The sequence below is a fragment of the Monodon monoceros genome, unplaced genomic scaffold, assembly GCF_005190385.1.
Source record: "Monodon monoceros isolate NGI ecotype Baffin Bay Population unplaced genomic scaffold, NGI_Narwhal_1 Super_Scaffold_9, whole genome shotgun sequence".
In the NCBI taxonomy this organism is placed as follows: domain Eukaryota; kingdom Metazoa; phylum Chordata; class Mammalia; order Artiodactyla; family Monodontidae; genus Monodon; species Monodon monoceros.
In genome coordinates this window covers 44,490,349-44,512,263 of record NW_021703786.1, presented here as the reverse complement: position 1 = coordinate 44,512,263, position 21,915 = coordinate 44,490,349, and the positions used below count along the sequence as shown (strand labels likewise).

Here is a 21,915-nt window from a genome sequence, read left to right as displayed (position 1 = left end):
GCAGGCGCAGCGGCCATGGCTCACGGGCCCAGCCGCTCCGCGGCATGTGGGATCCTCCCGGACCGGGGCACGAACCCGCGTCCCCTGTATCGGCAGGCGGACTCTCAACCACTGCGCCACCAGGGAAGCCCTCGTTTTTCTTTTTTTTTTTTGGCCGCGTAGCATGTAGGATCTTAATTCCCAACCAGGGATCAAACCCATGGCCCCTGCATTGGAAGTGCAGAGTCTTAACCACTGGACAGCTAGGGACGTCCCTGGGGTGGATTCTGCAGTTTGCAGGGGTCTCCCTACCACAGACACACATCATCACCACCAGGACCACCACAATGCTCCCATTACACCCCCCAGGAAGTGCAACCAGTGCTCTGGCAGCCTTGGCAATAGCCTTCCAGAGAGGAGCGGGGCGGAACTCCGGGGGAAGGATACACTGGGAGAGCTCCTGCCCTGAGTGCTGCCTTGTGAGGCAGCCGTGAGGCAGGCATTTAACACACGTAATCCCACTGAGTCCCCACAACCCCACCAGGTTACTGGCATCGTCTTCATTTTACAGATGAGGAAGCCGAGGCTTGCAGACACTAAGGTGTCCAGGGTCACAAGGTAAGTAAACAGAGGAAACTGATCCCCAAACCTGAATGACTCTTTTCTCTGTCTCCCGCTATCTCTCCACTTGGAGACCTGGGACAATCTCTTGTTTTTCCAGGTATCTCTGCAGGGGCCAGAAAACATCTCCGTCATCCACAAACACTGATTTGGGGGCCACTGTGTCCAAGGCTGTCTGGAATGAGGCTGGACACAGAGGTCACCCTCCTCCCTATAATCTGGGTCAAGACAGGAGTGCAAGTAACAGCATGCGGGGGTGGGGGTGATGTTCTAAGTGTGGGTGCCAGTCTCTGCTCTCCTAGCTGTGCAGTTTCAGCCAGAGCTGCACACGGGGGTCAGAGGCTCCTCCCAGGTGCTCTCGCGCTCTGTTTGCTGCTGAAGACCTGTGTCCATTATTCGAACGTCATATACATAAACATTATCACATATATATATATATATACACACACACACACACACACATTCCGTAGCACTCCACTGAAAGGCCCCAGAAGGAACGACACCTCAGTCACAGTGAGAACACCTACTAGGTAGAAGTGGTTTCTAATATGATTTCCCACTAAAAGGGACCCAGGCTCCTTGGAGAATTGGCTAATTCCAAATGCCAGGTGGACCTGGAACATCTGTGCCAGGAGGCAAGAAAGTGCTTAACAAATGATGTGACATAACAAAAGGACACAGACGCCAACTCAAAGAGGCTCCCACAAGCCAAATCTGGGAAAACCGCCACTGGCAAACCCCAATGTCAAAGACTCAGGCCCAATCATCAGGGATGCGCAAAGCTCCGAGCGCAAAGGCTGTTAGGAAACAATGTGCACATGGCCCGACCCTATTCACCCCACAGATCTAATATATACATATTGGATGATATTAATGAACTAACGTTTTCTTAAGTGTACTGATGGTATTATGTTATGTCTTCCCCCTTAGACATACATTCTGAAATATTTACAGTTAAAACAATATGTGAGGAATTTGCTTTAAAAGAATCCAGTGGGAAGTTAGGGAGAGGTGATAGGAGTTTATTTAAAGAAAATTTTTTTTTAATATATAACCCATTCATTTTATTTATTTTATTTTACTGATCTTTTTCGATTTTTGGCTGCACTGGGTCTTAGTTGCAGCACGTGGGCTTCTCTCTAGTTGTGGCATGTGGGCTCCGCGGCACGTGAGCTCAGTAGTTGCGGGGCACAGGATTAGCTGCCCCGCGGCATGTGGGATCTCAGTTCCCCGACCAGGGAGCGAACCCGCGTCCCCTGCCTTGGAAGGTGGATTCTTTACCACTGGACCACCAGGGAAGTCCTGTGATGGGAGTTTAAATGAAACAAGATTGGCTGAATAACTGAAGTTAAATGATTGGTCCATGGTCCTTTATTAAAATAGTCCTTCTACTCTTATAAATGTTTACGCATGTCCATAACAAAAGTTTTTTTTTTTTTTTAATTTCCTTTTCCTATGATTCTAGAAGGTTTTTCTCCTCTTTTTAAAAACCCCTCCCCAGCCTGGTTTCCTGGCCTTGCCTGGGCTGCTCTGCTGTCACTGTGAGGACCCACTGAGGGTGATGACAGACGAGGCAGCGCCTGGGAGAAGGCAGTGTGTCATTCCCAGCCAATTCAGCGAGCCCCTGGACTCTGCAATGTCTTCCTGACCCTGTCTCCTTACCCTGTGAAGAGTCTGGGTCCCACACCCTCAGCAAGTGGGACATAGTATGAAACCTCTCAGTGGCTCCCAGCACTGTCAGGACAAAACCCAAGCTCGTCACAACAGCCTTGAGGACTCCTCCAGCCTCTTCTTGTGCCCTCCCCACACCTGCTAACATAGTAAACCACAGCCCCACTCGGACTCCATGGCTTCTTTGAAATCCTGCCTCTAGGCATCCACATATGCTGTTCCCTCCACCTGGAATGCTGTTCCTCTACCACCACCTCTTCACCAAGCTAAACCCTTGCTCATCTTTCCAGTCTTAGCTTTTCTTAAAAAGCCCATCTCGATGTTTCCACCACCACCTGGTCAGGTCCTCAGAGCACACACTCCCTCCAGCCCCTATCACTGCCGAAATGAAATAAACGTTTATCTCTTTCTCCAGTCCCAGCTATTAACTCCATCAAGACAACGGCTACCCGTGCACCACAACTACTGAGCCTGCGTGCTGCAACTACTGAAGCCCGCACGCCTAGAGCCCATGCTCCGCAACAAGAGAAGCCACCGCCATGAGAAGCCCGTACACCGCAACAAAGAGTAGCACCCCACACGCCGCAACTAGAGAAAGCCGCGCACAGCAACAAAGACCCAATACAGCCAAAAATTAATTAATTAATTTTAAAAAAAGACAAGGGCCACATCTGTCTATGACTCAGTGCCTCGCAAATAAACAGATGCTCAATAGAACATGTGCTATTTACCAAGTAGGGGAGGGGGAGCCCAATTAAGTAAATGAGCTCTCAGAATCTCACCGCCAACGGGTTCCTTAAGTTTCCACGCTCGCAGTCCCATTCCCTTTCCTCTCTCCTGTGTCTAAAGATAGCCTTCCTGGGGGGCAGTTCATGGGAATCTAAAACAGTTGAAAGGTGGGTCACTAAATGGCCTGGGCTCTGGTGGGCAGGTTCCTTGCCCTCCCAGTACCTGCACAGGGAGCAGAGGGGGCTCAAACCACCCTAGCCCCGGGCGGGTGGGCAGGCAGGCAGACAGGCTCAGATGTGCTTCTGCCACGGCCAGCAAGACTGTCCTCAGCCTGTGATCCCCCAACCTCCGATCAGGTGGGCCCCGTGCATCCAAGCACCCAGGCAGCCCACCCCAGAGCTGCAGGCTTGCAAACCTCCACTGAGTGGCACCAGATCACCATCACCTGTGCCTGGCCCTCCGGGTCTCCCAGAACTGGGTGGGCACCACCCCTGGGGTGCCGGGCACCCAGCCATCAGTCCCACCCATGACGGTACAGACAGACTCCCGGTTTCCATGAAGATTAGATAATCTTCCTACCTGCCCCCTACCTGCCCAGCATTCTAATTTTCCTGATTAGCTTGCTCAAGGAGGGGGCAGACAGCAGAAAACGAACACAACAGGGGGGTGACAAGCTACTTGATCCACCCCCAACCCTGCCTCTCAAATGGCCATGTGTTTGTTCATCCGTTCATTCATTCATTCACTCTTCCTTTCTTTCAATATTATTAGGTGATAATCGTCACTAATTATAGTTGACAGCCTGGGATGGGGTAGTAAATACTATGCAGGCTGAAGTGTGCTATATATACTCTGGGGACCATCTGTCAGTAGTGCTCTCTGGAAATATCAACCCTTCTTAACCCATTTCTACGACTGGCCTCTGGCGCCTTGTAGGACAGCCAGCTCTGTAGATTCGCAAACGCTTTCACAGCTGGGGAACTAGTGAACGAATGCATATCTGCTCTCTCCATGCACTGCACTGTGTATTCTCGTGACTTTGATGATACCTCCCCCCTCGAGATGTTATCATCCAAAAACAATGCACTGGACTCCACCTGTCCTGAAGCAGTGCCCAGGCCTGGCCTGGGTCTCCAGAGCTGACCTTCCCTGCATACCCAGTACCTCGCCTCTAACTCCTTGTTTTATAACGCCTTCTATGACAGTAAAATGTGTTCATTTTAGGAAACTTAAAAAACACCCAAAAGTCTAAAGAGAATAAAAATCACCTTAGACCAAGGTTGCTCAACGTCAGCACCAACCATCTTTTCAACCTGGGTAATGCTTTGTGGTGGAGGCTGTCGTGTGCCTTGTGGGATGCTTAGTGACATCCCTGGCCCCTACTGACTAGATACCAGTAGCACCCCCTGCCCAGCTGTGACAACCAAAATATCTCCAAACGCTGCCAAACGTCCCCTGGTTGAGAACCAGACAGCAACGCCACCAATGTTCGGGTTTATTTTTTCTTCACATGTGGATAGACTTCCTCCCCCCAAATAAGACTGACCATACATGCAGTTTTGTTCTGCTTTTCTCACTCAATATCATGTCTCAGCATTTTCCGGAATCACGACATTTTCTTCGGAAGAAGGAGTTTTCACGGCTGCGTGGTCTCACTGGCCGGACGGGATTCAGTGCCATCATCCATTTTACCCATCCCCTGTTGTTGGATAATCAGGTTGGGTCCAAGGGGGCAGGGCTGTAAATAATGCTTGAGTGAACAGCCTCACACACAGATCAGAATCCCTGAATGTATCCCAAGAACAGATGCACGAAAGGAAATTCATGGGTCAAAGGCTTACAGCAGCACACTGTCCAACTGGCTTCCCAGGAGGTTATATGTATCAGGATACATTTTGTTTTATATGGTTAAGAAACAGCTTCACAGTATTTCGGGATGTGGGGAGCCATGTTCCATTAGGGAATGAGAGAAGAATGATGGGGGGTGGGTGCGGGGAGGAAGGGGTTGGTTCCAATATCCTTGCCCAGGGTAGACCAGCTTTTCTAGTTGCTGGGAGACCACAGCAGAGCTTGGGCTGACGTCTTAAGAAAACACTCCATAGCTAGGTGGCAAATAAGCTTCATTTCAAACGGACTGAAAGAGGCTGTGTTGAGAGGGGGGCTCTGCAGGAAACACACGGAGCCAGGGCTGTGACGTGTGCCATGAGCAGGGGGTGAAGGGGACACACACGTGCTGGCACGACTAACTGTGCCCGGATCCTCGCCTGTCCTGCCACGGTCCACGCCCCCCCACACACCAGCATCAGCATTACCCAGGGGGCTCATTAGAAACAGGGAACCTCCGGCCCCTCCCCAGACCTCCTCAACCAGAGTCTGCATTCTAACACGAGGCCCGGGAGATTCGTCAACCCATCAACATGGAAGGAGCCTTGGCCCACCTAGACGTCCCAATTCTCTTCCAGAGTTCTAACTGAACTGACCTGAGCCCAATGCCCAGCCTCCTATGATAAGAACATAATTAGGCTTCTGAGGTTTAACCTTCTTGCCTGCATTAAAGCTAAGTGTCACACTGAAGCCGCCTGCTGTCACAGACCACAAGGTCTCTCTTTCAGTGACTGGCACATAGAACCCACTGTTGTTGACAACAAGCAACTACTGTTATCACACCATCACCACCATCACCACCACCACCACCCCCCCACCACCACCACCCCCCTTGGGGCCTGGCATTTTCACTCCTGGAAAGGGCTGGTTTGGAGGCTCCTGCTTAGGGACATCTTCTGGATAATTCATGGATGGACCACATAAGACCAGTCCTCAGTTCCTCAGACACAGCTTAATGACACTGGAAGAACTCGGCATCAAGTCCAGTCTGACCACCTGGTAATCGTGTCAACCCTCATGAGTCGCTTAACCGGTCTGAGACTCCGTGACCTCATCTGTAACACGGGAATCGTACTGACCCCTCCCTCCTGCGTTTGCACAAGTGTCAGCTGAGATGACAAATGAGAACGCAGTTTGGGAATCTTAAAACACCCTCCTGGTGGGAGGGAGGGAGACGCAAGAGGGAAGAGATATGGGAACATATGTATATGTATAACTGATTCACTTTGTTATAAAGCAGGAACTAACACACCATTGTAAAGCAATTATACTCCAATAAAGATGTGAAAAAAAAAAACAAATACCCTCCCAAGTCCTTCCACACCGTAGCTGTCCCTCTGTTAGATGATTAAATGTGGTAAAATGTCTGACTCAGTTTCATTCTGGGTGAAGTCAGGTGGTGGGAAAAGGGCGTGCAGAAAAGGAAAATGGCCTGGCCTCATCCATATTCTTAAAGCGGTGGGAAATCTGGACTCTGTATTAGGAATCCAGACAGTGGGATGGAACCTTCTGCCCCAAGAACAGTTATAATCCCATCACCATCACCCCATCAAAACCATCCTCAACTTCTAGGGCATTCCCTGGCGGTCCAGTGGTTAGGACTCTGTGCTTCCACTGCAGGGGGCACAGTTTCGATCCCTGGTCAGAGAACTGAGATCCCTCATGCCATCTGGTGCAGCCAAAAAAACAACTGAAAAATCTGTCTTCAACTTCTACAGAAAACCAAACCACAATCGCCTGCTCTCCCACATCATGGTACGTTGGAATGACCCAGATACCGACCACTTTCCACCTGGGGCAGGACTGGGCTGTAGCCACCTGGACCCCCATGGCATCCCCATCCTAAATGACACCTCCCTGGGCCTGCCTAAATGGCTGCCCCTACATCCCGGAACAGGACCCCTTACCTGGGAATCACCGGTGGATTTTCGGACACTCATGTGGGCAGTCTCAGGAGGGTGCGCTGGGGTCCCTGACGTGTGGTATCCATTCACTGCGGGGACAGAAACACCGCTCAGATGCTGCGCTGGCCACCGACAGGCCCCTCCGACCTTGCAGACCACAGGGGCAGCTGCAGCCCCTTCTCCCCCCTCACTGCCTGGTTCTGAGGGGTCATGCGTGGCCAGGACCACCTCTTAGGATCTCATCCGTATCTGCTGAGCTGGAGGCGGGTTGAGAGCATCTCTCTAATCCCCAGCGCCCAGCTACCTATCTCTTGGGGGACCAAGTTTCTTTTCCAACCAGAGAAGAAAAGAGAGATGCTTAGTAGGAGGTGAGGCCATCACAGTCCAACAGCCTCATCAGCTGTGGTCACCGGTGCTGATCAAGGGTCCAATCTCTCTGCAGAGTCAGAGGGCCCCGCCCACAGCTTCCTACAGATCCTGTCCCCGCCCCGCCCCCAAGGACCTTCTCACCCTCACCCACTGTAACATAAGTATAATGGAAAGAGAACGGGCTTCACTGCTTTCCATGAAATTTGGTTTTGCCATTTAACAGCCAGGGGATCATATGACATCCTTCTCGAGTCCCAGTTCTCCTAAAGTCTAAAAAAAAAAAATTCAAGCCTCTAAAACTCTATCCCTAGGACACTCACTCATGCTCCCAACATGACATGAGCTGATACACCTGCCCTTCAAGGGGGGGATGGGAAGCTCTGGTCTGTAGCATTTGCCAATTTCTGTGGCCTCAAGGCTCCCATCGGGGCTGATATGAAGCCCCCGACGCTGCTGCCGGGTCCTGACATCACACGTACACACCGCAGCCCATGCGTCCTCAGTTCCCAGAGGTGGCGCTGCCCTCTCACGGATATAGATACGTGAGCCTCAGCTTCTGTATCTGTAAAATGGGGACAGTTCTACCTAGTCTCTCTCTACTTTGTTGGGATGAAAATCCAACGAGACAATAACTGCAAAAGAGATCTGTAAAGTTATAGAGTACTTCACGAACAGAGAGGGGAAGGCTGGAGAGAGGGAAGGCCACTGCTTCGGCTCCTAAATCTCCTGGCCTTGAACCCCAAGCCTGCACTGATCTCTGGACACCAGGAAAGCATGCCTTCCTCATGCCCCAGGCTTGGAGGATTTGCTACAACACAGACAACTGCAAGTCGGCCTGGAGAAAGATGCACAGACCCACGTCCAGCTCTTGGCGGTTCCTGCTGACACCACCCTGCAGGGAGGGAGGAGGTGAAGGAGAGGCTGAAATTACTACCACCTACCCATTCACAGAGCAACGGCTGGGGGCAAGCAATGGGGTATGAAGGGCACCCCATGGAGAACCTTTTTCATGCTGGGGGGTGGCCCCCATTCTCCCCCAACTGCAGCGAAAAATCCAGGGCCACCTGTGAACAGAGGCGCACTCAGCAGATTCTTGTGGGTAGCTGGGTTTCTCCCGATCTGCCCGTTGGCCGGACACTCCGGAAGAAGGGTGGGCACAGACACACCAGGACAACAAACCACCGGCCACAGAGCTGGCCCCCAGGGCAGTGGCTTTTAGGGACACAAGGAGAAACAACAAATTAACCCCACGTGGCCAGCCATGCTCCTGGTCTATACCCAGGGCCCTCAAGAGGCTGCTCAACTGCTGATTCTATCCAGGAATCCTCTAGGGAAAAGGGGGGTGAGGAGGGAGGGCCAGGATTCCAAGGGCATCAGAGAAGCTGTGGCTGCCGAGGAGAATCTACTCAGGTCAGCGCAGGCCATGCCAGGAAGGGCACTAGACTTCTGATAAATACAACCCACAAGGCAGGCAAAACACTGGAGAAATTTCCCTTATCAAGGAGCATAGCCCTGAAATAGATAAAACACAAATGCTGGAGAACCTAAAGACAACAGTAGGACATCTTAATATACTGCTTTTAGTCTAGGACTGATTCATGGCCAAAAGTCAGGATGTGGAATATCTTAGTAATTTAATTTAAAAGGCTGACTGAACTAGATGGAGTAAACATCATACCTTATAAACAGAGATAATATCTTTTACCAAGAATCCATGCAACATAAAAAAAAACAGTGTTGGGCCTATTTAAGCCACAAATAAAGTACTGATAAATTACAAAAGGCATAAATAACACAGGGCACATTCTTTGACCAGAAAGCAATAGAAGTAGATACTAATAATGAAAGGACAAAATATACAAGGTCCTCATCCCCCCCGACTCCCAAACACTTGAAAATTTAAGAAAATACCCTCTTAAATAATCTCAGGTCCAAGAGGAATTTAAAACTATAATTACACGATATTTTGAAAATAATGAGGAATAACCTATCAAAACAAATGGGATAGGGCCTGAATTATATTTGGAGGAAAATCCATAGCCTTAATTATTTCATTACCAAAGCCAAGAGGATAAAAATAAACAGACTAAACATTCAACTTAAGAAATTAGAAAAAAAATTTTTTAAGCCAATCAAATAAATCAAAGGAAAACATGAGAAAAGGATATAAATATGGCAAGAGAAACTAATGAGTTAGGAGACAGGATAACATTTGCAACCCTGGCTGGTTCAGGGCAGGTCAGTCGTGAGGGGGAGTGGAGGCTAACAGTGATTAAAAAAGGCAGATCAGCCTAATTTGAGAGTGAGAGGAAACACAAATGCGTAGAATTAGGAATTAGAGAGCAAACATACGCACGGCAAACAGACTTGAGTTTTTTTTTTTTAATGTAAGAGCATATTATTTATAATTCTATGCTAATAAATACAAAATTTTCCATAAGATTCAAATGATCAAAATGGTTTCAAAGGATACCAGAAACATCAAAATGAGTAAAGCCTTTGAAAAATGACCTCCCCTCCAAAAGGCACCAGACCCAGACGGTTTTACAGGCAAAGTGGTTCAAACTCTTCAAAGAAATACAAAGGCCCAGACTGCACAGTACGGAAACACCTGGTGAGTTTCCCAGTTTATTATACAAAGCCAGCATCGCCCTGATCCTAAAATCTATCGACAACCAAACAAATGCGACCACAGTTCAGTTGATTACGAAAATGGAATACATAAGTTCTTACCTGAACAGGCCTTAGTTTAGAACCAGTCACTACTTTTGATGGTGGTAGGTCCTTCTAACCCAAGGTGGTCCCCATCTTCTTGAGGGCAGAGGCTGCCCTTCCGACCCCCGTCCTCTCCTTCCACAGCACCTCAAAAGTGCACCCTCAACACACCCTTCTCTTATTTGCGGCCTCTCCCAGCCTGGCGGCCCCCATGCTAACGGCTGCTGGGAACCATCTAACGCAGTGGCATTTGCCCCTAATCCATCCTCTTGTTCTCACTTCAGTTCTGGTCTGTCAGCTGTTGGCTAATTACCGCTCATGTCAAAACAATTACTGGGAAAGAAAAACTAATTTTCCATTCAACCATTTCTCCCCATACAGCAGCTCTCCCCTGACACCCTGTCTCCCTGCACTTTACTTCAACAGTTCCGGCACCTTTGGAAAAGTCCTCTGTGGGGATCTGAACAGTTACAGCTCACCCACGACGGTCCCAATGGGCACTCCCACATCGCTGGGCCCTCAGCTTACTGAGGGTGAGACCCAAAACAAACAAGGCCAGAGGTGGGTGCTTTAGAGGCCTCCAGCCTCCCAGGGGAAAAGATAAAATAAAATATGGTCAAGGATCACTCATAACCATAAGGACCATAATTCAGTTGGGGATACAAGAAAAAAACGTAAAATCCCAAATTCAGCTGTTTTTAAGATAAGAAAAGGGAACAGAAAGATCTACCTAGTAACTTCAAATACAAATATAAAAACACACACGCACACATTTCATTCCTCTTTATGGGCAGTTAAACAGACAAAGGGAGGGCTTGGGAGATACATAATGAGAGAAGGTGTCAGATATTTGGTAGAAAGGAGAAGTCATTTGCTGGGGGTGGGGGGGCGGGCGGAGGGGATAAAAAACAGAAAATAAGACCAACAGAGAGTCGCTAGCATCGTTCGCTGTCCAGACCTCACCCTCCCTACAGCTCTGACCCCATCGCCCAGCTCCAATCCGCCCTGTAAGACAGTCTATCCTCCAAGCCCCACTGTCTAGGTTCTGTTCTCTAAAAAACTCCAAAGACAAGACTTTCTTCTTCCAAACGAGAAAATCAGCTCTGGACACCTCCCTTCTGCCTCCTGTGGGTCCAGCCTCATCTTCCCTCTCTCTGGAATAGACGAGTAGCTTCCTTCCTCGACTCGAAGGACCCTGGGAGCTCCAGGGCCCTTGTTCTGGAAACCCTTCTTCCCTCCCTGCTACGACATTTAAGCCTCTGGCGGAACGGAGCCCCCCCCAGGCATGCGATGCGACAACCACCAATTCTGCAGGACGTTCCTTACAAGTGTTCTGCAGTGACAGTAAAGGGCAGAGTCTGACGGCCCGAAGAGTCTGGGGCAAATGCCCCCCGTTGCTCAGATTTAACTTGGTTTCTTTACGGCAGGCCTTTTAAAAATATGCTGACATGCTCTGTGAATCTCAATCAAGGAAGCAGTGTGGTAGTCCACACTTACATAGACAAAGAACCCGGATGGGGGCGGGAAAAGCAGGGGGTGCTGTGGAACCCACTTTGGGAAACGCAGCCGGGATTGTTGGAAAGCACGTTTTGAAGTCAGGCTACCAAGGCAAACACCGGAGCCAGATCTGTACTCGGCATCTCTGAAAGCACAATAGGCACTGTCTCTGCCTCACTGCCCCACCACACCCTGTGGGGCCTTGGAAGGATGCTCTATGTCGTATTCACCTTCCCAGGTGTGCGCTGCGTCTGCCGGGGTCTGCTTAGGGGAGTGGTTTTACATTTATAGGCTTCTGGTCTGGAAACCCTTCTGGTCTTGAAATTTCTGTCTGGCTACCCAATCCCTGCTGCCTCCCTGGTTGTCTAAGATGTAAACTGTATTCCCCCAAAGAGAACTCACAATACATGTGTGCGTGGTGGGTGTGAAGAGTTGGAAACCTGCATCTATTATTCTCCAGGGCGTCAAAGGTTCAACAGGCCTTTGTAAGGGCCCCTGGGGCCTCAGCCAACAGGCACATGTTCCTAAAGGGAAAGGCGGCCCCCTATGGCCTTCCCTGGGGTCAACAGTGATTCCTAGTTGAGGGCCATGGCAGCCACCCTGGGCCTGGTAACTTGCTAATTCTGCAGTAGGTGAGAGTCCCTGTTGGCTCCTATGTGGGAGTAGCCGGGGCTTCCTGATCTGGAGAAGAAAGTATGTGGGTGAGGGCCCCGGGTTCTGGAGCACCTTTCCTGGGGAGCTCTGCTCAGGGGAAGCACAGCTGTCTGTCTGCACAGACTCCAGACTCAAAGGCAGGCCCTCCCTGATCGACTTCAGAACTCACTCCCCTGTGACCTGGCTTCCCTGGAGGCAGGCTGTTTCTCCAAGCATGAGCCCTCAGCGGAGTCAGGCCCCAGGCCAGGCAAAGCCAGCCTCGGAACCCAGGTTTCCCCGACGTCCCCACTCCCAGGGGAACTCGATAAATTGAGATAGATTTCCTCCATCCCAAAGGGAAACACAAATGCAAACTTAACGCACGTCCAGGCCCAGAAGCTCAGAAAGGAACTTACTCTCCACACCTGCCCAGCCCGGTCTGATGGGGCAGACGTTAGTCACAGGTGGCTATTCAAATTCTAACAAGTGAAATTTAAATAGAATCTAAATGCAGGGTGGTACCCAGGATGGGATCCTAGAACAGAAGGAGGACAATACTGGAAGAATTGATGCAATCGAATGAAATCCAGTTTAGTTAATAATACTGTACCACAATGATTTCTTAGTTTTGACAACTGGACCACGGTGATGTAAAACATTAACGTTAGCGGAAACTGAGTAAAGGGTATATAAGAACTCTCTGTACTGTCTCCACAAGTTTTTTTGTAAACCTAAAATTATTCCAAAATTGGAAAAGTACTTAGTTAAATAAAATTAAAAATTCATTCCTCAGGCAGAGTAGACACATCCGCTGGCCAGTGGCTACCATACTGGATGGTGTGGATGTAGAACATTTCTGTTAGCGCAGAAAGTTCTAGGGGACAGAACTGGTCTATGGTGTCATCTGGTGTTACCCAGTAACGCATAACATGAAAATCCCAGAACCTCATTTTTCACTCGTATTTTCTTTCCATATGTCTGTTACTATTTCTCTCCATATAAATCATTACTGTTACAGTGTATGTTAAACCAGCCCAAAGAAGGTTTTTAACACGTGCTGAATAGCGCCTTCGGTATTCTGTTTGGGTTTCAAGTTGACTTATGTAGACCTCCCCCAGAAAGCTGGCATTAAATGGCTCCAATGAAGTTACTGAACAAACACAGGTCCCACTGTGATCGGAGAGGAAGCCACGTAGGGAAAGTCTTGGGCCCAGTGCTGACCCCAACATTCAGAGAGTGGAATCCCATTTGTGGGGGCACTGGGTGTGTTTCCAGATCTCTCTCCCCAGCTGGTAACCTGGCTGGCTGTGCTTCAGGCATCTGACAAACCTGCACTGAGAAGAACGAACCGGTCCTGTTCATGGGTGGCCCTTCCAACTCCCTCCAGAAGCTCGACTCAAAAGTAACCCTGAGCCCCATGGGTAAACCCTCCACCCCTCGGCCGCCTCAAAGGGGACCTGCCTAAGCTTGGCTTGGCTGGGTTCATTTGTGGTTCCCGCCCACGTTCTTTTTGACCTGTTTGTCCATGATCTTCAGGAACGACCATATGGGATGCTTGTGGTCAATAAATGTGGTCAAGTTTTCCTTCCACATCGTCCTTACCACTACCGCCCCCCACCTCCTTGCAGGGAACCCCCAACCCCACCACTGCTAACCAACTGCTTCAAGAAGGCGGCTTCCCAGGAAGACAAGACACTTCCACTGCATTTCACTCTCACCCCCATCCCAACCATCACGCTCAGAATGAAATCCCAACACCTTCCTCTGGTCCCTGCTGACTCCCCTCCCCTCATCGCCTACCACGTTCCGTTCCCTCTTGTCCCCCACCCCCCAGCCACACCGGTCTGCTTTCTGTTCTCAAACATGCCGAGGTCACTCCTGCCCCAGGGCCTTTGCACTAGCTGTTCCTTGGCCTAGAACACTCCACCACCACCCCACACACATACCGTCTTCTCCGTGTCTTTAAAGCTTTGACCGAAACATCACTTCCTCACTGAGGCCACCCCTCATGCCCCAGTCACACACTCAGTCCTGCTGCCCATGCGACGAACATCTGACGTATTCCATGTCTGCCTGTTTGTCCAACTCTGCCACTAGAATGTAGGTTCCCGGGAGCAGGGACCACACAAGGACTGGCTTGTCTGTGGCTGTATCCCCAGTACTGAGAACAATGTCTGGCATATTTTTTGAATGAAAAGGTTTGCAAGTCCACCACTGTTGCTTTGCAGAAGCAGAAGCAGAACAAAAGAGGCTGAGATCCAGGGCCCTGAGTGGTCTCCAGGCAAGGTGCCCACAGCCCCGGGAGCCCAAGGACGGGGACAGTCAGTTTTTGAAGCTACCTCATGTCTTCATCAAGTCTATTTCTCTCCCCACAATAAAATTCAATCTCCTGAAAGCTGCTTATAAAACTGAACGAAAGAATGGCTGGAAAAATCCTAGCCCTCTCCTGTAGAGAGAAATACCAACACAGTTATTCTTCTATTCTTTAGACAGAAGGTTCAGTTCAAAAACCAGAAAAGATGATGTCAAAATACCTCGGATCCTGCTATACCCTCACAGGTGGGTTCTCTTCGCTTCCATCCCAGAGGGTGGATGGAGAGTTGACACGTGTGTTCATGCCCCAGGGTAGAGAGGGCCACAAATCATAACCACGGAGGGCTGGACAGGACCTCAGCCGTGGTCTTCCTCCCATTTACAAATGGACGAAGTGAGGCCTGGCAAGGAGAAGGGGTGTGCCCGAGGCCCCTGTCTAAGGAGTTGCAATTTCACAAACCTAAGACATCACTGACTGTTAGAGGCACCCTTATTTTAAGTACCGCTGAGAAAGAAAAAAAAAAAAAAAAAAAAAGATGCTTCCAATTAGACAAGGATACACCATTGATTTCCAAGATGTTAAAACTGGGAAACAAAACGTGGGTCTGAGAGTCAATGAGCTGGGGTCCTGCATGTTTTGCGGCTGCTTCTCACTGTCGTCCATCATCCCACAGAGAGCAGTGCTGAGCCGAGGTTCTGAGTCCTTCTAGAACAGAGCTTCTACTAACCCCGGCGCTGCTGACGAGCGGGGCTGGATGGCCCTTTACTGTGGGGCTGTGCCGTCCCGTGCATTGTAGGACGTTCGGCAGCATCCCTGGCCTCTACCCACTAGATGCCTGTAGCTCTTCCCCCCACTGGTGACAGCCACGAATGTCCCCTGAAGGCAAAATCACCCCCAAGTTGACAACCACTGCACTAGAGCCAGGGAGGCTTAACAAGTATGTACGTGTGACGCAGACAAACACACACAAGGACAGAAGCACCAAGTTAGACGGGGTCTTCAGTTCAGGCCTTCTCTGAGCTGATGTGTGCTCTCCAAAGGGGAAGAGAGTAGACAGGATTTCCAACTGTCTTTGACTACAAAGCCCTTTCTCACAGAGAAATGGACAGACTTGGGATCCCAGGGACGTGGGAAGCAGGTGCCCACGGCCCCTGGGGGTCCACCTAAGTCTGTCTGATGCCTTGGCCACCTTCGCAATTCTCATCCCCGGATCTGACCCTCTCCACCATCTCCCACCTTTCTCAGCCCCTCAGAGCCCCGGCACCCAGCGCAGTGCTGGGTTATCGTGGCTCTCGTGCTAGACGTGAAGGCAGGAATTTGTCACGCCGGGGCCTCTGGGCTGGTGACCTGAGCCAGCTTCTTTCAGTCCTTCTGGGGGATGGCCCCACCAAGAGGATGCTGCTGGGGCCAGTGACAGTGACAGCAGGCTTTGGAGAGGTGACCCCGCTGACCCAGAGGGCAAGTTCCCTAACCAGCCTCAGCAGCCCCGTGTAGCAAGCCGTGCAGGGTGGCAGGCTGGGCCATTGTCACCTGTCATCTCACACGACCCAGCCTCCCCCTGCCTGTGTCATGCTCCGTGGATCCCTCTGGCCGGAAAAGACACCTGGGTTTTCTTTCTAGCGTCTGGGTGGCCTGGAGCCAGCCAGGATAGAGGGCCACACCTCACGTTATTCACACTACCATTTCTATTGTTAAAAAAAAAAATCACAAGAACAGCAACAAAAGACAAGGCAGCGTGCCAGGAAATGCCTATTGTCATATGACAGCTAGGAAGGCCGAATGGCCCCATTTCTGAGGACTTGGTCTGAGAATGTAGCACTGGCTGCATCCCTAGGAAACCGGGAGGAAATGCCCCATTTCCCTGCCCCACAGGGGGTTCCTTTTTTAAAAATTTAACGAAAAAAATGTGTGTGTGTGTGTGTGTGTGTGTGTATACATGCATATACACACACACAAATATAAATAAAAACATTTTAAAAGTCTAGAAGAACTTTCCGTGGGAAGCATCCCCCCAATCCCCTCTCCCAGACCTCAGTTGATTCTCCAGGTCTGTTCTGCCACCACTTGGGTTCTGAGTTCTGTGGCTGGCAATCTTCACAGCCCTAAATAACGTGCTTGGATCCCACTTTGATTTCTCAGTGGTGAAGGAGACTGAAAGACACCCCACTGGGAAAGGTGGGGCCTGACCCACTCACACTGGGCACGGCTCCCTTCCCAATCCAGGGTTTAAGAGTCCTCTTATGACTTTCAGCTCTTCCTTTGGTTTCCTGTGATGCATTCGGTAAATTATTCATGTTCCGAGAAGGGTACGGGGCTCTCATCTCCCCTCCCCTCCACGTGAGCAGGGGATGTCACTGCTGCTTTTGCCCAACCCCCCTCCCCCAGCCCCTGCCTCCCCTCCTCTGTCCCACACTGTCAATGCTACTGATGTTCAAATTCCAGGTTTACACACCACGTTTGTGAATTCACTCAAAGCTCAGGCTCCACTGGAGACGGGGGAGTCCACGAAAGGAGAGACAGAGTCCCCACCTCGGGGAGCTTACAGTCTGGGGTGGGAGAGTGACAACCAACAGGGAGGAGTACTCTGAGGGCAGTGCAACAGCAGGAAGCGGGGATCCAGAGTGATGGGAGAGGACTGTAAATTGAGCCATCAAGGAAGGCTTCTCAGAGGAGGTGACATTTAATGCAAGGTCTAATCCACAAGAAGTCAGAAGGTGTTCTCCCCACTGGTGTGTCCTGCAACCCACCTCCTGGGATCCCAGAACGAGATGTATCCTAAGAGTAATAAACCCTCCGCCTATTACAGGAATGTCTGCCTTGCCCACCACTGCTTCATTACCTATGCTGATGGAGAACTCATATCCTTGCAAGGAATCCATTTGCTTTCCAGACATTCTGTTTGAAAGCTGCCCTGTAAACACCTGCCTCCTTAACTCCTATTCCTTGAGGCCTTCGGGAACCACATGGACCGAGTCTGCCCCCAGTTTGGGTCCCTACACTGGCAGACAGCTAAGAGCTCTGACGCTTCACCTCACCCAGCCATGCCCACCCCCCACCTCCCTGAGCACCTGAGAGCGAGTGAGAGGGACCAGAGCTGCTGCCGGCACTACTAGAGTGTTGCCATCCCACGGGGCAACAGGCTATGGGGCCTCCAAGCCCTCTAGACCCCTCCCCAGGTTTGGCCCGTACGATCCGCAGCCAGGTTTCAGACCCAGGCTCCAGAGCCGTGGCCTCCCCCTTGAAGGTGTGTGTGGTTCCCAGCCGGCCCCCAAGGTGCCCCGAAGTAGTGCGTGGACGGTACCTGTCAGAGGCAGAGAGCTTCTATGAGGGCCAGGGCTGGCTGGAATCCCAGGAGAACTGCTGGGACGCTCCCAGGTGGTCTCTGGTCAAAGAAAGAAAAAAACACAATCGCGCTGAGAATTTGCTAGGGCAGAAGCTCCGAGTGTCACAGAGCAGAACTGGGTCACCTCCCTCCCTAAACCCGGGAAGCAGGAGTCCGCCTTCTGCTCCCATATCCATCTCCTCTCCTGCCCTCCCATGACAACAAAGCTTCTCTCTGCTGGGGACCCTTCTCCATGCAGCTGGGACCAAAAGGAGGTGGCCTTCTGGCTGGGATCCTGTGAAAGTCCCCATTGCCCCTCTCCTCCTGCGAGGCTGCCAACTCGTGCATCTCCACTTCGGTCCCTCGTCCTGGAACCCCAGCTATCAACCGGGCATCACTCCCCAAATGCCCACTGTCATCTGAAACCCCAAAGCCCAGAGGAAGGAGCCCTGGCCGGGGGTCTGTACAGAGACCTGGGTGATTGGCGGAGACTTCCTTCCTGGTTCTACAACTCCACGTCTCGTGTGAATTACAGCTGCTGTGTCCGATTGAACACTTCTCTCTCTTCCAATACCCAGCCAGAAATAAAGCTAAGATTGCAGCTATATGATCATCCCCCAAACGCTACTTTACCCATCTCACTGCTGTGAGCAGAGACTTCTCATAAAATTATCTAGTGATAAAAATAATACTTTCTCACTATTTACAACGTGATGATGTAGAAAAAAGTGCAAAGAAGAAAAAGTATCATCCGTAGTCCCACAACTCGGAGGTCATCACTAAACATTTGGGTACCTGTGTGCTGATTTGTTTTCTAGGCCTATGTACATCTTTGGAACAAAACAAAATCATACTGTACATTCTTTTCATCTATGGGCTTCTGTGGGTATCTTTCCAAAACCATTAAAAAGGCCGGATAGCACAGGGGTTAGGATCTATTAACAGCAGTGAGTCTAGAGACAGATGCCTGGGTTTGAATCCCAGCTCTGCCTCTCTCCACCAGTTTAACCTTGACCAAGCTAATCGTCCCCTTGGTGCCTCGGTTTCCACCTCTGTAAAATGAGATCAATAATGGCACCCACCCGAGGCAGCTGTTGTGTCCATGCCAAATGCCCATTTATAAGCTTTTAGCATCAAGTTATTTTTAAAGTTAGTCCAATATATGGATATGACATTATTTAGTCCAAAATTCTCTTACTGAAAATTCAATTGTCTCAAATATTTAAAGCAAAAACTAACACAATCTTTCAATGGCTTCTGTGAATTAAGATTCGAGAGAACTGCGGTTTGCCCTCAGTTCTGACTCTTATCTGCTGTGCAGCCCTGGGCAAGTCACGCTACTTCTCTGGTCCTCCGATTCTTCATCTAAAATGAAAGGGTCGGGCTGACTGGTCCTTTAGGCCCCAATACTCTTGCCCTCCAGCTTTGATTGGTGGTCTCAAAACCTTAAGATCTACTGTTTGGGTTTTAGGATCTTATGGCTCTAGGAGTCGGGTGGTAATACGGTCCCTTCATGTCTTAAGGGAGAGAAAAAGGAGGGTGAGCAAAAGGCAAGCAGCAGGGAGGATGTGACCAGGAACAAGAGAGCAGAGGGGTCTTCTAGGAGGGGTGGCCAGAGGGCAGCCTCCCTGGAGGAGGAGGGACGCTCGGGCTGGTGCTGAGCACACCAAGACTTGGAGAATCTACATGAAGACCACCAGACTGCTCTGAGGCCGAGGGCAGTGGGAAGCATCCTAGGCCTGGCCGCTCAGGAGCTGAGTGACCTTCGGAAGCCGTCTAACCCTGTGTTTTGCTTTTCTCAGCTGTACAATGGGGTAAAAATGGTACCCAATTAGGGCTGTGATAGCACGAAATGGGTTCGCACATGCAAGGTGCTTAGGATGGCAGGGGCACACAGTAAGTGCCTTATCAGAGTTAAACAAAGCAAACAGACTAGCGAGGCTGGATGTAGAAATGGGGGGGAATTCAGATGAGAAAACAGCCTTCCTACAAAGTGAGCTGGGCTCCAGCAGAGACCAGACGCGGCCTGCAGCCTCCATCTCCTTCCTAAAGAGGCCTCTCTTCCGCCCGCTGGATCGACCCCACCTGGAGGCCAAACTGCTGTCTCCACATCCACAGCGCCCGGCTCAGGCTCTCCCCTCCAACCCAACCCCCTGGGGCTCAAGGGACCAACCTCCACGGCTTCACCAGCTCCTCCCAGGTCCCACCACCCACATGCAATCAGTTCCTGGGGCCTGGAGGTGCCCCCTCCATCACTTTCCTCACCTCCTCTCCACCTCACCCCTAACGTGTCTCCCCACTCAGGGTCAGCGCTCACCTGAAGAACCCCTTGCGCCTCCTTTCCAACAAGGCACAGAGAACAAAGTCCAAGCTTTGTCATCCCCACGCCCATCTCTCGGCCAGCGAGGCTCCAGCACAGCAACCTTGTCTGTCTGTCCAGACTGACTCCCACTGACCTCACTCCAGCCCAGGTAACTCACTTGCTGGTCTCGGAACATGTCTTTGCTCTGATTGTTTACACACCCTCACCACCTCCTGCCCCCACCATCCCTGGATGTCAGGATCGTGTTCATTTGCCAAGTTCCAACTAAAACGCCTCTTCCTCCATGCAGCCTTCCCAGCGGACTGCGGGAGAAGGCTCTGAAACCACAGGGGGATGCTGCCTGCAGTCAGAACCACGCTCTAGATGCTAGGGCCCGAAGGAAGGCCCCTTGCCCTGTACTCGCCGGCCTGGGTCACTCACAGGCCCCCAGAGGCAGGAATCCCTTCTCCTGTATCGCCATCTCTCTATCCAACCTCCACCAGGACTCCATCAGGGACAATGCAGATGCCTGAAGGGTTCCGCCCAGCCCACCTCCTGGTCTTAGCCAGCTCTGGTCAGCCCAAAATACAAAGCCACTGTGAGCATGGGGCAGGCCAGGCGGACATCTGGAGAGAGCCCCCGGGGCTCTGGCTGAGTGACCTCATCGACAGCAGGAAAAATCACCCCAGATGACCACACCACACACAGGCAGGAAACCATTTCCAGGTCTTTTTCAATAAAAGACTCCCTAATCTATTTACAGCACACCAGGCTCCCCGATAGCGCCAAAGCAAAACTGAAGTGGCAGCTCGGGGCTCAGGCTACCCTGGATTGAGGCCCCCTTGCGTTCTCTGGGCTTCCATCCTGGGGTGCTAGGTCATTCCAGGTGACCACCCAGACTGCTAACAGTCACTGCCATGCAGGCCCCAAAGGCTCTGGGTGGGGGGTGGGGGCCAGTGAGGACAGGGTGGAAGGAGTGAAACCCGTGCTTGGAAAGCCTCTGACCGTCCGACCCAATTCAGGAGAAACACATTGTTTCCTAAAGGCAACTCTAACTCAACTCGAACCTCTTCCGCTGAAAACAGGGGAGACAGATACACACACAAATGAGCTGACTGCTGACCGTGGATCAAATCGGACCAAGGGAGGTTGCTATTCTAGCCACCCACGTGAGAAGCCAGAAATTTCCATTTCCCCATCAGTGGATTACAGTGGCTGCCCATGTAGAATAAAACTTTTAAAGAGAGAGTATAGTTGAAAGGTGGAAAGTGATGTAAATGTGATTTCAGAGCACAGACACCCCTTCCTTAAAATAAGAATAATTATTATTATAATTATTTTTAAAAAACAGTAAGCAAGGCAGGAGTTATTAACTTTAGAGTCACTTGTAGACTTCGTTTCCCTTTGTTAAGACTACATCCTTCATGCTTTGCAAGGTACGAGCTTTCAGTGGGAAAGTCAGTGAGCCCCTGGACCTCATCTGCCTTGGGGGAATCTGTGAGCCTTGTCCCTCACCCTTTTCCCCCTCCCCTTCCCACACTCTGCCCCACCCACCAGTGGACTCCTGGCTCATGATTGGTCAGTTTTCTTGGTTGAGTAGTAGCTCTCTGCTGCCCCCACTGGCTATCAGGTGAAATAACCACAGGTACCAGCCTAGGAGGAACTGGGTTCTTGGGTCCTGATCACGCACACCCCGGATGCCCTTGGCAGGGACAGAGCATGTGGAAACAGAAGGACGCAAAAGCTCCTCGCAAACACCCTTTTGCAGGGAATTCCCTGGCGGTCCAGTGGTTAGGACTCTGCACTTAAACTGCAGAGGGCCCGGGTTCGAGCCCTGGTCAGGGAACTAAGATCCTGCAAGCCATGTGGTGTGGCCAAGAAAACGTTCACAATTGCAAGAAGTGGACATGCCTCCAAAACTAGGACTTTAAAGCACCTCTGTCAAAACTGAAAAATCAAGCAGGCACAAAATTTT

The 21,915-nt window shown here is 50.8% G+C and overlaps 1 protein-coding gene and 1 non-coding gene across 5 annotated transcripts in view; one reads left to right on the top strand and one right to left on the bottom strand.

The window, feature by feature from the left end:
• Positions 1-21,915, bottom strand: part of GAS7 (growth arrest specific 7) — a 200,909-nt gene that overhangs the window by 40,180 nt on the left and 138,814 nt on the right. For all 4 annotated transcript variants that reach the window (XM_029212829.1, XM_029212831.1, XM_029212830.1 and 1 more), the window contains exons 3-4: positions 17,618-17,698; positions 6,792-6,877 (exon numbers count right to left, since the gene is read on the bottom strand). In XM_029212829.1, coding sequence (XP_029068662.1) covers positions 6,792-6,877; positions 17,618-17,698 — 167 coding nt within the window. The remainder of the gene's footprint in view (positions 1-6,791; positions 6,878-17,617; positions 17,699-21,915) is intronic.
• TRNAL-UAA lies at positions 21,714-21,786 on the top strand. The gene has a single exon. It is a non-coding gene; the product is annotated as a tRNA-Leu (tRNA).